We start from the raw sequence: 13919 nt of genomic DNA on the forward strand, positions 1-13919 counted from the left end.
CTCAAGGAGAGCAAGCTGGGTTATGCAAAAAGACAAATTCCTAGTGCAAGAAATCGTATATGGATATCAATAAAGTGATCTTAATCTTATCTTAAATATTTCAAATTAGATTTCAATATTTTTCTTTAGATCTGCTAAGCAAAGCAAATCGTTTCATAATAATGGCCAGTAGGGGGTGTTAACAGGCAAAATTATAGACATCGAGGAAGGAACCCCGTTTCTCCGCTGGAAAATGAGACTTGTTTGGAGAATAAGGATCCGTGCGTACTGTATGTTTGAAAACAATAATTCATACAACACAATACATTCTGAAGTATTGTTCTTTTAATCACAGCTGAAATCAGGTTTATATATGGCTTACAGTATGTTTGGCACATCTCATCGTCCGATTGCATTTAATTTCATGCACAGTACCCTTTCGTCAGACTAGAAGTGAAAGAGAGGTTAGTGGTACAGGCTGTTCATTTCCATTTCTGCTTCGCCACCTCCGTTTTCGTTTTCCTGCGCAGCTTTTAACCCTTTCCAGGGTGTGGTCTTTCACCACCACCATAAATCCTGAAACGGTCAATACAGCTGATTTACTATTAATGCACAGAAAAACGCATAAAAGCTTTGTAACAAACACAAGGTAGCACCCGGCAGTAATGTGGCTGAAGGCAATCGGGGTTTTTAACAAGCATAATCTGAACGATCGATAATTATTGATTCATTTACCATTCTTATAAATTTATATCGTTTTGATATCTGTAAAACAATAAAACTCAAATATACTGTACTCTTCAATTAAATTTTAAATACAGCCGAAGTGTGAGACTTGAGTGGTCACAAAGGCAAGATTAGTATAAAAAGCAGTTCAGGATCTTGCTTGTTTTTGTCCATACCTCTGGGTTAGATTTTGGTATTGTTGTGTAGAGATTAACGGTTATTTTTCTTTGTTCTCGTTTTTCTTTCATTGTAAAAGTGGTATGTCGTACTGCTAAGCAGTGATACGAGTTGTGATATTCTGTAATAGAGGGAGGAAAATCCGGTATGTATTTTTTATACAAAGAATTGGCTCTTATTTTGAAAAAGCTTATAGACGCCTGCTACGGTGATGTCACTCCGCAGCAACTAGAATATGGAGGTGAAGAGACCACAGTGGACATCTTAACCCACCGATTTTATCCAGTAGGTATTTTTTTCTTCACGTAATCTTTTTCCAGTTTTAAATACTATACTAGTTAACCTGGTGCAGCCTATGCTAAAATTGTTCATATGCAAACCTGTGTATTATATGAATTTTGAACGTTCTCTGTAGTACAAACAAAACCAGGTCTGCAAAACATTACTTTAAAAGTGTAATTTGGTGTTCACGGACCTTAGATGGAGCTGCCTTTGAATTTCCATAGAGGAAAATTAACTTTGCATTGATATGTCCTTAATTTGAGATCTACCCAATGCCAAGTGAGTGTTTTGTCCACATCATTTTACCAAATATTCCTCATTGATAAGGTATAAAGTGTTGATTCCACAACATGAATTGTGGCAAAATAATTTTGAAAGAGCATTGAATGAATATCAATTAGCAACACTGAATAGATATGGAATGTATGCCATATTCACAAATGGAAATAGGCACTATTGACTCAGCATTGCATGGGTAGGGTGGATGTTACAGTTGGCCAAGGTTTTCTCAGCTTTTAGGAAGACAGTTTTCTGCAGCATATAGGACACCTTCAGACCTGGTGTGATGTCAGTGAGTGTTGCACTGCTCTGGCAATCTTTCTCTCCTGTCCAGCGCTCACATGTCAAACAGATGAAGTGCTGTAACAAGGGGCACATCAGAGAATCCTGACTGCAGGGCCTCTTTCTCTGTGCAATACAGCAGACGTTGCCAAAAAATCAAGTCTTAAACAACAGGTGGTTTCAAACCGGGCACATGCATGACAAATATAATGGGCAGTTCCAATTTTTATATCTATAAAATTAAGTCAACATCAGGAAGCAACACAGTGTAGATACTGAAAAAAATGTTAAGTGCAAACTGAATCGGTCGAACTGTGATGTCGGAACAACGTTGCTTTTCCTGCTTGCAAATCCAACACACATTTTCGAACGGAATTGGAAAAGTGTTCTTGTGCCTTCCCTAATACACTCTGATGCAACTGGGTTATTTCTGGATTCTCCATCTTTTAACAGGACAATGGCTAATCAGGCAGGCACCCTATTACACGGAGAACAGTTCCTGCTGTGTGGAATCTGTACCAGGAACATCTCCTCTCCCAAGCTGTTGTCCTGTCTTCACACCTTTTGCGAGGAGTGTCTAACAAGGTGTGAGAAATCTGATTCTGTCACCTGCCCTACCTGCCAGAAAGCCACAGAACTCCCCAAGGTGAAGAACAATGTGCTCTTCTCGGAGCTGAAGGCCAGGGTTGATACCTACAGACAGATTGTCCAAGCCAGCGTGCTTCCATGCTCTAGGTGCAGAGCTGGGGCAAGCTTCCTGTGCTTCGAGTGTGAGAAAATGCTGTGCCAGAGCTGTTTTGATGCCCATCAGATCTTCACAGAGAAGGAAGGACACCCAGTGGACAGCGTGGAGAACCTGAGGAGGATGGACTTCCCAGACTTCCTGGAAGCCACCCGCAAGAAGAGGCTCCCTTACTGTCCCAGCCACGAGAAGCAGATGATTAGGTTAGATCCGCTCCGGCTTCTGGACTGGAATACAGCGTTGTGCCTTGGTGTTCCAATTTTAGACCTCTTGAGTTTGGTTCTAAAGATGTTCATAAGAAGCAGTCCACTATCGTGTTTCTAATCAGTCAGATATTACACTTGATGCGTAACAATTGTAACTGTAGACTAGAACCCTGTATCTTTTGGAGTAAGGGTTGGATAACAGAAGTTTGTGAGTGGTGATCTGGTTTCTTTTAACTTGAAGATTTACAGGATACAGGTTTTGTCTGTATTGTAGGTTTATTTTATTAACATCACTGTTAAATTATTTCCTACTTGAAACTTGTTTTCCACAAATTCAAGGTAATTTGACCAAAATCCCAGTTTTAATTCATGTTTATTTGATTTTCAGTAAGAGGGCACATTTCTGATTTTCTTATCTGTGTGAATGAATTACAGTACAGTATATGACTGCCTGAATATCTGTTTTTAAAGAACCATGTGTTATCAGACCTGTTCTCTATTAATTTGCCAAGGAAAAGCCTCTTGAGAGGTGTGAAAATAAGCTTGATACGGCAGATAACTCCCACATCGCCAGATACATGTGAAAATGGTTCCTTGCTCTCTCACCCTGTCTGCACCTTCTCAATTCCCACAGCATCTTCTGCAGGACGTGTTCCAAGTCTGTGTGCTGCACCTGCACCATCCTGGAGCACAAGCCTCCAGCCCATGAGCACTGTGACATGAAAGAAGAGGTGCAACTGCAGAAACAGGATCTCAAAAAAATGTCTGCTGCCCTGTTGGAGAAGCGGGAGGCCTTCGCCAAAGCCTGCCAGGAACTGTGGACTCTGCAGGACTCGAACCGGGCCCACAAAGCAGAGCTAGAGGACGCGATCAAAGAGGCGGTGAGGGAGACGGTGCAGGTAGTCACGGAGAAGGGGGATGCACTCCTGGGCGAGCTGGAGGGCATGTATGCGAACAAGGACGCCGAGATCAAGGGCCGGCTCTGCGAGACGGAGAATGTCCTCAAGAGGGTAGATGCTGCCTGTGACCTGATTGAGAAAATCGAGTGCTACGGCGCCGACAAAGACGTTTTGGAGATGCAGGGCATGGTGAGATCCTCCCTGCAGGAGCTCCAGCGAGAAGACAGGGTACACGTCGAGCCGCAGGCCTTGAAAGTCACCTTCACCAAATCCCATGTGGAATCTCGCGCCTGCGTCGGCAGCCTGGCAGTTTGGAAAAGTGAGTAAATTAAGTGCTGTGCCTCCCTTGTCGTTAAACCTGCCTGCTCCACGTGACCTTGCCTGTCTTTCCACTCGTTTTCCACATTTTGCAGGGAAGCAGCTGGAAACAAAACAAAGGTTTTTGAAGTGGAACCTGAATGGGTCGTGCGCTAAATGCTTCCAACTTGTTTCTTGCTTCTGTAGGCTGGATGTTCTCAAACTACGCTGACTGTTGCTAGGGGCTTGCATTGGTGTCTAACAGCCCACATTGTGCTGGGAGCTTGTTTAACTGCTTCCAAGTGGCCCCTTCGAGTATCCAAGCCCCCGTTGGACTGACCATGGTTGTCTTTTGAAAACTTCTGAAAATTAAGTAACCTGTTGTGTTTGTAGTTTGTAGTGTTATTTGGCCACCTGACATTCAACCCAGCTGTGTTCTATTTTTCTGTAGACAGTGTTGAAAGAAGAGAAATGGCACTGTCTTCTGAGGTAAGATAATCAAATTTGGTAAGGAAAGACTTTTTTAAATTTGGTAAGGGAAGAATATTCATAGTTCTGCTCTGCTCTGTTTGTTTCTTGTCAAAAGCAATATCAAGGTAACACATGCAGCACCAAAATAATTAGAGACAACTCCTTTGGTAAAAATAAAATTGGGCTGGGCACTTTTAACACAGTTTGCATCATTTATTATGTCAATCCTGCCATGTGTTTTTGTATTGTGAATGCAGGCTTCTGGGGTTGTCAGTGTGAAAAGAGCGAGGGAGGATGACCAGGAGACAGAGTGGATTGACAAGCACAGGAACCAATCTGACTCGTACCATGATCTGCAACCCCAGCCCAAACGCCACACCTCGCCAGATCTCTACCAGTCTGAGGCCAGCATGGGGTCATACCCAGGAACTGACAGCCCACGGTCCACCTCACAGTCTCCTGTGCAGGAAATAGAGTCAATGGGTAGGATGAGCCTTAATTTCTGGATACCGTCACAAAATATTCTGCATTGCAGCATTTTGATCTGCAACTTTGCATATTTTTACAGGTACTTCACAAACAGATTCGTGGGTAATATCTTCCAGTGAATCTGAAGATGAATCTCCATCAGTAAGGACAATCACGGAGTCATCAATATTCATTTCAGAAATAATTTTAGCTCCCAATGTAATATCAGTTGTTGCAACCTCGATAAATTGCCTGTCTTATTATAGGTTTCACATTCCCTACGGAAAAGACTTTGAAGATAGACTTTCAAATAAAGTTAAAGTAGGAATGGTCATTTCCAATCCTAAAGAGTGTGGCCTTTTGGCTTTTCTTTCACTTCTGGTACTTAATACTTAATGGAACTAACTGTTTGAATACAAAAATCAAATCTCTCTATTGGCTGCTAAATAAGCATTACCTGCACCTGTTCCAAAGCAGTTGTCTGTTCAGAATGGTAGATGACAATGGCAGTAGAAAATGCAACAACACACTTTTGTAGGATAAGCATGTTTTGTAGTGAGGGCCTAAAGATGGAATAAGCTAGAAAAAGTTGGGGTGTCTCAAGAAACGTGTAAATTAATTTATCTTCTGGCTGTGTTTATAGGGTGCAGGTGGCCGGAATCATAACAACCAAATTGTGTCCCAGTTGCAAATCAGCAGCGAGATCCAATCTAAAGTCGCCACACAAGACTGGGCAACAGGCACTATCGTGTTCTTTGATTTGGAGACCACAGGATTGGGTATTTATTGTCACATTCAGAAATGTGAATTTTTCTCAATCTTTTTTATTCTTGTTCTTTCCACTCCATTTTTTGCCTACATGTAAAGAACAATGTTTTTATTTCACACGTATACAATCCTTCTAGTTTTAAAAACCTTTTTTTTTATTTGTCCACAAATTTTCTTTAGTAATGCAGCTTTTGGAAAAATGTCTTTGTTAGGAAATGTCACATAAATCAGTGTTAGTATTACAATGCTTTTTTGCCTGATCATTTTATGTATCTTAAATATGTGTATTTAATTCAGATTTATACATTACAATAAGGCTGATGCATACTGTATGCTAACCTATACATGCTGATGAGATCTGAGTTTACAAATATATAATTCCACCTTTGATTGTCTTCCAGATCTCTCTTCCAACATTATCCAGCTCTCTGCTGTTTGTGGCGAGTTGACCTTTAACACTTACATCCTTCCAGTCCAGCCAATCACACAGGGAGCATCAGCTGTCAACGGGCTGACTATGGAGGATGGAGTGCTGCTTCTGCACTCAGAGCCAGTGGAAACTACCTCCATTGGAGAGGCCTTGACTGCCTTCCTCAACTTCCTTCGCTGTCTGAGCGAACCCTTGCTTGTAGGCCACAACATCTGGAGGTTCGACTGTCCCATTTTGATTCGCGTCCTTAAAAAAGTAGGCCTCAGGGATGAATTAGAGAATTCGGTCTCAGGGTTCCTGGACACACTTCCCCTGGCCAAAGATATACTGAAGAATGTCGAGATCAGGAACTTCTCCCTGCAGAACCTGGTCAAGTGTATCCTCATGGAGTCCTACCTTGCACACAATGCTCTTGAAGATGCCCTAGTTTTGCAAAGGCTCTACAACGCCATGATCCCCACACCAGAGCAAACACGCAGTCACTCCTTCTCTCTTCTGCAGGTGGAGACCTACGACTCCTTACAGCCCCTTATTGCTGAGAAGGCACTTACTAAACCTGCTGCTCAAAAGCTAGCTAAGGGGGAGGTGAGCTTCGATATGCTGAGAAAAGCTTACCAACAGGACCCCAAAAATGGACTAAACATCTTTCTCCTGCCCTGGAGAAAAGAGTTAGGGCTGACCATGTTTGCAGGCACGATTAAAAGGTTGAAAACCTTCTTCAGCAACATGGAAGAGTGAAGATTTTGTTCCTGTTAGGGAAACAAGCAGGAAGTGGAATTTATGTATTTCACAAGAAAGTCATATGTTCGAGAGATGTTGTTTGAGAAGTCATGCAACCAAAACCTGAAATGCAACAGAAATGCATTTTTTTTTCTGATTTTGTAAATATCATTCATTGTTTATACACATAAGTACATTAGTGATCCATCCATTATAGTTGGATAAAAAGGAACCCTAGCTCTGCCTTTGAAATATAGGTACAGCAATTGATTTCAAAAGCTGGAACTGTAGAAGGGGCTAAAGCAATCTAGCCAATACAAAGGTATCAACTTAAGAAACCGAAAATGTAGACAATATACTGAGAATCAAAAGAAACTCAGCACTTATAACTGCAAAAAGAATTCACAGCATGAATGCCAATATCAAGTCCACTAGTGTAGCAGATACACTGATATTTTATTGAAGATGACATACTGTAGGTGAATTCAGTATGGAGATTAATCATCAGCAGGGTTGATGTACAGGCAGTGTACTGTGAAAGTCACACCACTGGAAACAGTATAAGCTGTGACACATGCATTGTCGCATGGAGCAGATGTTGTTTTGCATGATTCTTCCCCTTTCTGCTTTTACGGACTGGACAAGCATGTGAATGTTCATCACGCCACACATGATCAAGTCCCACAATCCCAGAAATGTTCAGTATGCTCAGTAGGTCCTCCATGACATTGCTGTCACCCTCGCAACTCACAAAAAAGCTGAGCTGCACTAGTAGGTGCGATGTCCTCTGAAATTGTAATGTGAGGATGTAAGCCCACAGAAAATGACACGAATCACTGCCAGTGGAGTGCTTTAGTGACTGGATGCTTCTTCCTATTGGTTTCCCTGCTGATGTGTCTACCTGCTCATACCAGTCCGTTCTGCTCCAGTGATGAACATCGGTCAGTGAGCAGTGGGCCCCAGCGTGGTTGCCTGTCTCGAGGACTGTGATTGTTGAGCTGCCTCCTCACGTCTGATGAGCAGGTAGTTGTAACCTGAACTTTATGAGGCCGTGGGCCTGCCAGTGCAAGGACGGTCCCCAAGATGAACCATGATAATGTGTGAGTCTTGTCTAGGTGTTGTGGCCCGAGTTCTCCCTGATCATGAGCTTACAGTTAATGGAGAGTATTTGTAATGTCTTTCCAGGTTAGAAATCAGTCAGTGTGCCAACTTTGCCCAGCCTCCAGAATACCAACGGTACAACGTCTTTGTTCTCTTGATCACCGAGTTATATTTGTCCCTTTTGCATTTTTCTTTCTTGACCCATCAGACGTGACCTTCAGCAGGTTGGATCACTTTACCACCTGTGCTCGATCAGCTCTGTCCCTAATGTGGCTATTCGGTGCTTGATTGCAACAGTCTTATTCGCTGCCTGTCATGAATACATCAAATAATCGTAACAATTTATTATTATAATAACATGCATAAGTAAAATGAAACATTTCTTTTGATTCTCAGTATAGATTTAGAACAATCCTGATATTCAGTGTTGTTTGAAGTTCAAGGTTGACGCATGACATTTGCACATCGGTGTCCAGATGATTCAAAGATGCAGTACTCATGGAGGTGAAAGTAAAAAGTGTGCTATACAAACATGTGAAAAAATTATATTTCCTTATCATGAAATGATAAGTAAAGGTAAGAAAGAGGTACTGTATGTTTTAATAAGTATTTTAAAGAACCATGTTGTAGAGACTGTTGTTCCATGATCCCTCAAGAAATAGTCGGATGTACAGTATTACCTGAGGAAAATTGCAATATGAAGAAAATTTGGCATAGTAGTCTTTTCTCATTTGCTATCTTTAATGAGGTATGGTAAAAGTACTTTTAAGTTTGTGAATTATTTGAATTAGCAAGAGATTTCAACTGTGAAATGCATTATTATTATAATACTATTATTAGTATTCAAGTATTAAATACTAACTATACTAACTCTTTTTAGTGTTGTATAGTTATGGTTAACAGTTAACTGGCATCACAGCACGAAAGAAGGTAGTGGAGTTGTCTTTTTGTTATGTAGAGATAGTCTCATATGTGTACTGTATTTGAAGTTGTACCTGAAGGTCAAACTGACTTTCCCACTACCTTTGGCGAGACAGTTCTTGACAGCAGAGACCCCTGTGCAGAATGACGAAGGACTCATCAAGAAGACCGTGGACTGAATGGGAAAGTGACTGTGGCTTTTACTGTCTTTTACACGACTTGAACATAAATGTACTTTCAGAAAAGAGAGAAATATGAAAAAATGGAAAAGAGTTGTAATATGGGAACCATGGTTTTAAAAAGTCTCCCTACTCAGTGTTGTGTGATAAAAAAAAAAGTTATCAAGTCTTGTTTGAAACATCTAAAGAAACTCGTCGAGGGAACAGAGATATGACATTACAGACTTTAGCACAAGGAAATGACCTTTTACTGAGTATTCAATCAGATAGGGGGTCACACCTTTAAACAATATGGATTTTGAAGTTGTAATATACATAAAGCAACTTTGTTATACAGTATTTGTTTTTTATAAATACACCATTTAATTGTTTACATATAGTTGTTGCGGTACATATACAGTATACTGTATATTGAGTAAACATTACAGAGCAAATTCCATAATATGATTACAGCTGTATCGATCTGTATGGAAATATCTTCATGTTTTTAAAATTCTTATGTGCAATGTACTGCAAATTATTGTGATCTACTTTACCTCCATCAAAGCACATGTGCCTTAATGCACATGGCAACCAGTTAAAAAAATTCACACTTGAAAAAAGATTTGCTCTTTTGTTAGTCAGATTATTTTGCTTATGGCTGTCGCAGAGCTGACTTATGTGGTCATTTACAATGGTGTGTTCCAAAAAGCTAACAGAATTCAAGGCCTTATAACTGTACACAGTCCTGTGACGTTCTTTACCAAAGTCACCGTGGCTGTGTCTTAAGCCTTATACAGTACATGACAATCTTCTGTGATGACATGCATGCGTTTATTGCCTTGGTGCTGAATAAACAAATTGCATTTTTTTAGAATTAGGTAGTAATGCTCATCGAAGGCCTTAAACAACTTGTGAAATAGTTGAAACTGGTTCCTGGCAAATTATATGTAAGGTGCTTTGTATTTTATTAGTAGTAGTGTTCCACCAGGGTTGCAAGCATTTTCTTGATCACGGGGAGGAAAGTTGCGCGTCTGGACCTTCGGCATTCTTAAGGAGCACAAACGCGGTGAGTTTATTTGTATTTGTTAAGTTACTTTCCTCTTAAATTGTTCATTTTTATAGTTAGAGTTTCACACTGTGTTTGTTCTGAATTCAAAAAAGGAATAACACCGTCTTACAAATATTTGTTTTCTACATGGGGCAGCAGTTTTAGGTTAAGGTTCAAAATTGTGGTACGTTTTAACAGATATTTGGTCTGATGTGTGTGACATTAATCTTGGTGAAAGCAAAATAATTAACATTCATTCTCTTTTGACCTAAAATGACTAAGAAGTGGCTTTTTTATCATTCAAACTTAAGTTTAGGAATAAAAGAGAAGTGATGAAGTTGGCAGCCATGCAGGGTGTTACAGTATATTGTGTAGTGCCCTGTGTCAGCAGGGTTAGGCTCCTGCTCTCTGTGATACTCTGTAGTAATTTGTAGTTTGGGATAATGTATGAAGAAATGATAAAAGTATTTTAAATTCTTTACAAGTGACTTTAATTTTAGAGTGCTGTAAAAAAAACATTTTGCATGTTAGCATGTTATTTTTGAGTAATATTAATGCCAGCACTATATCCACAGATCATTCCTACATTTCTCAAGAATTTTGTGTACAATTAAATTTTCTCAGAGAGTAACAATCGACAACTTGTAATGAAGTATGGCATATCTCGCTTTCATGGTTTTTGTCCTTGTAAAAAAAAGTATAATTTAAGTGTAATACTATCACATAAATACCAGTGGTTAGTTATTTATATTATAAGAAATTCCCTTTTCATCAAAGTTTTATGAAATTATTAACCTATATATAACCTATATGTAGTATATTTAGTAAACATTATGGAGCAAATTCCATAATATGTGACATATTTCAATGGGCATCAGCCATTATGCATATAAACCTCTGTAATCTAGAGTCTCGTTTTGCAGGGAAAATCAGACTAGTCTTTGTCTCTTCTACCCAGCCTGCTCAGCGCACATTTGCAATGAAAGCACAGATCTGGAGCACAAGGGGCCAGAAGACGTTCGTACTGTAATAGCAACAAGGCCGAGGCCGAACAGCAGAGGGACTTTTACGTTGAAAGGTGTAAGAAACTGCTGGGGAGGGATAAAGCGCTCAATAACATCCACTAGGAGCTGAGTTCTCAGCAAGGCTTTCAAATGCTGATGAAGAAACAGATGGAACTGCATATGGAAGCAGCAGTGATGGAAACAGGGGATCATGCTTTCATACTTTAGCCTCACTTACTTACATAGTAATGAGCCTTTGGAGTTGCCCACTTTGTTTTTATGCACATGTTTGATGTAACTGTGTTTCATGTAGCTGAATAACATTTTGGTCTGAAGAACACAGCTCCCGTGTCTTAGTTCTCTTGTATGCAAGTTATCCTTCGGGTCCAGTCTGGATCATGACTAAAGGCCCGTGTAGTCTCCTCAATTTTTACTTCTTTAAAGGGTGCTTTTTTTAAAGGGTATTTAGTAAAAGCAAAAGGTCCAAGACCAGGAAAAGATTGAGAGACTCCTTTATCATTTCTTCCTAAACTTGGTAGGAGTTCAAACACCACCCTGAATACAACCCAGGGGAATAATATTTGTACTGAAAAACTAGATGAATCTTAAAGTTTCACTTATAGTTCATTGGTCCACTGGGACAGTAGAGGCTATCAGATTTAATACCAGACACCTCTTTCTTCTAATATTCTTTCTTTGTAAATGATCTGTATTATAATCCCTTTTTACGGATGCATTTACAGATGAGTTTCTACGATCTAGTGGCAAACCTGAAGATGAAACTTCCAGGGTAAGATCCGGAATGAACTGCAGGTCTTTGCGTTGGAAAGGATCTAAAGTGAAATATTTTTTTTTAATTTGTTTCCTGTTTCACAAAAAAGGTGAAAGGTGTTTAGCCGTGACTTGGCTCTTGTGAACATTGTTTGGCACTGTCATTATCTGTCAACCTGATTTCTACATTATCAGGGATTATTCATGTCTTTGTGAAGTGTAAACAGGGTGTCATTATGCCTTAGATCAATAGTCAGTCTGAGACTGCTGCCTCTGTCCTTTAGGTCTTTAAGCATCTTCCTAAAGCTACTTAAATGAAATTTGTGTTCACACTTCAATGAAGTGTTCCCAGTCTGTCAAAAAACAATTTGAAATAATTAACCAGACAATAAATAGATTAATAAATTATAATATAATACATATAAATAAAATATTATTGTATTATAACTACAAATATTTAGAGTTGATTTTGTTTCCATATATGTGGATATACAGTGTATGTATATTGACTGTCTGACCATATTATGATAAATCTGCCCTTATAGGTTAGGGCTTGGGTTTACAAAATGTGATGTTCATTCCACAAAACAGTTAAGTCAACAACACTCAGTAGCTAGATTTGTGTGTAGCAGGTCAAGCTGCACACCATTAAGAGCTGGTGATATCTAAGAAACCTATTTTACTTTGATGTATTCTGTCTGTTGCAAACGTAAGAGAGATTTCTATAATGCCCTGTTCTCAGCGAGCAGTGTTGTTGAGACCTGGGCCATTAACCTTTTATCCCCCATGTACCTGTGAGCAACTCCTTTCTGAGGTGTTCCATTGTGAGCTGTTCCGTCGGTTGCATTTTGGCATGGTCATATTCAGTGGATAAAAACATGAACAGTGACAAAAGTGGAAAGTGTCTTAAAAAAAAGTATCCTTTGGCTTCTACACCAAAACCAGTTAGCAAAAACAAAAGAACTGATCGGTGGTCTGCCTGTCTCCCATACAGATGTCTCATGTGACCTTGCCCAGCTGACCGCAGTTCGTAAAGAGGCGGCCCCTCACACCCGCAGCCTGCTGTTCCAGTCAGTCACAGAATAAGCTTCGCCAACACGCGGACTGACCACGCGGACAAGAACATTGCTGTGGTGCTCCAAACCAGTGGAGTCCGAGACCATTGGGGAGACCCTGACTGACTTTCCCAGCTTCCTTCACTCTTCAGGCTAGCTGGTCCTTATTGACCACAATGCCCGGTGTCTCAGCTGCCCCAGTCTCCCCAGGTCCCTCCCAAGTATTGGTCCGAGGGAAGAATTTGAGCCTGTCATTTCTTGTTTCTTGGATACACATCCCTTAGCGAAGGTCACTCCTGCATTCTGCATTCAAGATCAGCACTCTGGAGAAGATTAATCTTAAGAAAAGCTGTCAAGCACACAGAGCTCTTACAGGACCTTCTGGTTTGGAAAGCTCTTCAGTCATATGAACCCCACAAAAGAGTAGATGCCCTGACTTCTCTCATTTGTATAGTGGCCAGTCTTTGCATGTATCCTCAGAGGAGAAACACGTGTCCGAGACAGCAGCTCAGAGGCTGAGTGAACATGGGACTACCTCTGAGCCTCTAAAGGAGCATTACTGAATGACTGTAACCAAGGCTTATGTAACACTAAAATATGTTCTAGGGAGTAGGTTAAAAATTAAAACAGTTTTTCCCTGGAAAGGTACAAGCTGGAGCAACACTCGAGAAATTTAAAATATAAACTTTGACATTTTTTAGAAGCCCGTTTTTTTATAATTTTCATTGCAAAGCAACAATATTACAGTCTAGCTGAGAGGTCATTTTCAAGTGTAAGTTTAATTATAAATCTGTAGACAGAAAACTAGTAGGTGAAGTATTTTAAGGTCATTTATACATGTTTTCTAAAACTTGGGAGTTTTGATATTCTTTATAATTCTTTGACTTATTGTTTCTGTTCAGTTCTCTCTGTCTGGCAGTCTTAGGAATACTGTGTGAGCAAACTGAGCTAATGGGGCCAGAAAGAAAGGCTTTATGACCAAAAGGGGTTTATTTGCTTACAGTGTATTCAGTAGGTCATTGGTACAGAACATCAGTTCTATAGAGCCATGCTATCTGAAGACCTGACCTAATAGAACTACCTTAACATTGTCTGATTTTTTTTATTACTAATAAAGAGAGGAGAGAACAAA

General features: G+C 40.0%; 1 protein-coding gene across 6 annotated transcripts; it reads left to right on the plus strand.

Moving 5' to 3' along the window:
• The first annotated feature begins 218 nt into the window (after positions 1 to 218).
• On the plus strand, positions 219 to 13919 carry LOC148659448 (protein PML-like). 6 transcript variants are annotated; one of them, XM_088641681.1, is made up of 12 exons: positions 219 to 269; positions 1072 to 1167; positions 2179 to 2670; positions 3308 to 3891; positions 4321 to 4358; positions 4598 to 4823; positions 4909 to 4970; positions 5452 to 5587; positions 5978 to 9975; positions 10881 to 11035; positions 11705 to 11751; positions 12727 to 13919. In XM_088641681.1, the coding sequence occupies exons 3-9, from the start codon at positions 2183 to 2185 to the stop codon at positions 6742 to 6744; spliced, it is 2301 nt and encodes a 766-aa protein (XP_088497807.1). In that variant the 5' UTR covers positions 219 to 269; positions 1072 to 1167; positions 2179 to 2182; the 3' UTR covers positions 6745 to 9975; positions 10881 to 11035; positions 11705 to 11751; positions 12727 to 13919. The 6 variants fall into 6 exon arrangements, with proteins under 6 accessions (XP_088497807.1, XP_088497805.1, XP_088497804.1 ...); XM_088641679.1 differs by having other exon boundaries at positions 10916 to 11037; XM_088641678.1 differs by having other exon boundaries at positions 5978 to 7260; positions 7292 to 9975; positions 10916 to 11751.

The sequence above is a fragment of the Lepisosteus platostomus genome, chromosome 7 (genome assembly GCF_059453375.1).
Source record: "Lepisosteus platostomus isolate fLepPlt1 chromosome 7, fLepPlt1.hap1, whole genome shotgun sequence".
In the NCBI taxonomy this organism is placed as follows: domain Eukaryota; kingdom Metazoa; phylum Chordata; class Actinopteri; order Semionotiformes; family Lepisosteidae; genus Lepisosteus; species Lepisosteus platostomus.

Excerpts from the sequence above, each read along its gene's own strand:
- LOC148659448 (XM_088641680.1), top strand. The coding sequence starts at position 2,183 with ATGGCTAATCAGGCAGGCACCCTATTACACGGAGAACAGTTCCTGCTG. Across the intron at positions 2,671-3,307 it reads CACGAGAAGCAGATGATTAG|CATCTTCTGCAGGACGTGTT; the intron begins GTTAGATCCGCT and ends CAATTCCCACAG. Across the intron at positions 4,971-5,451 it reads CTGAAGATGAATCTCCATCA|GGTGCAGGTGGCCGGAATCA; the intron begins GTAAGGACAATC and ends CTGTGTTTATAG.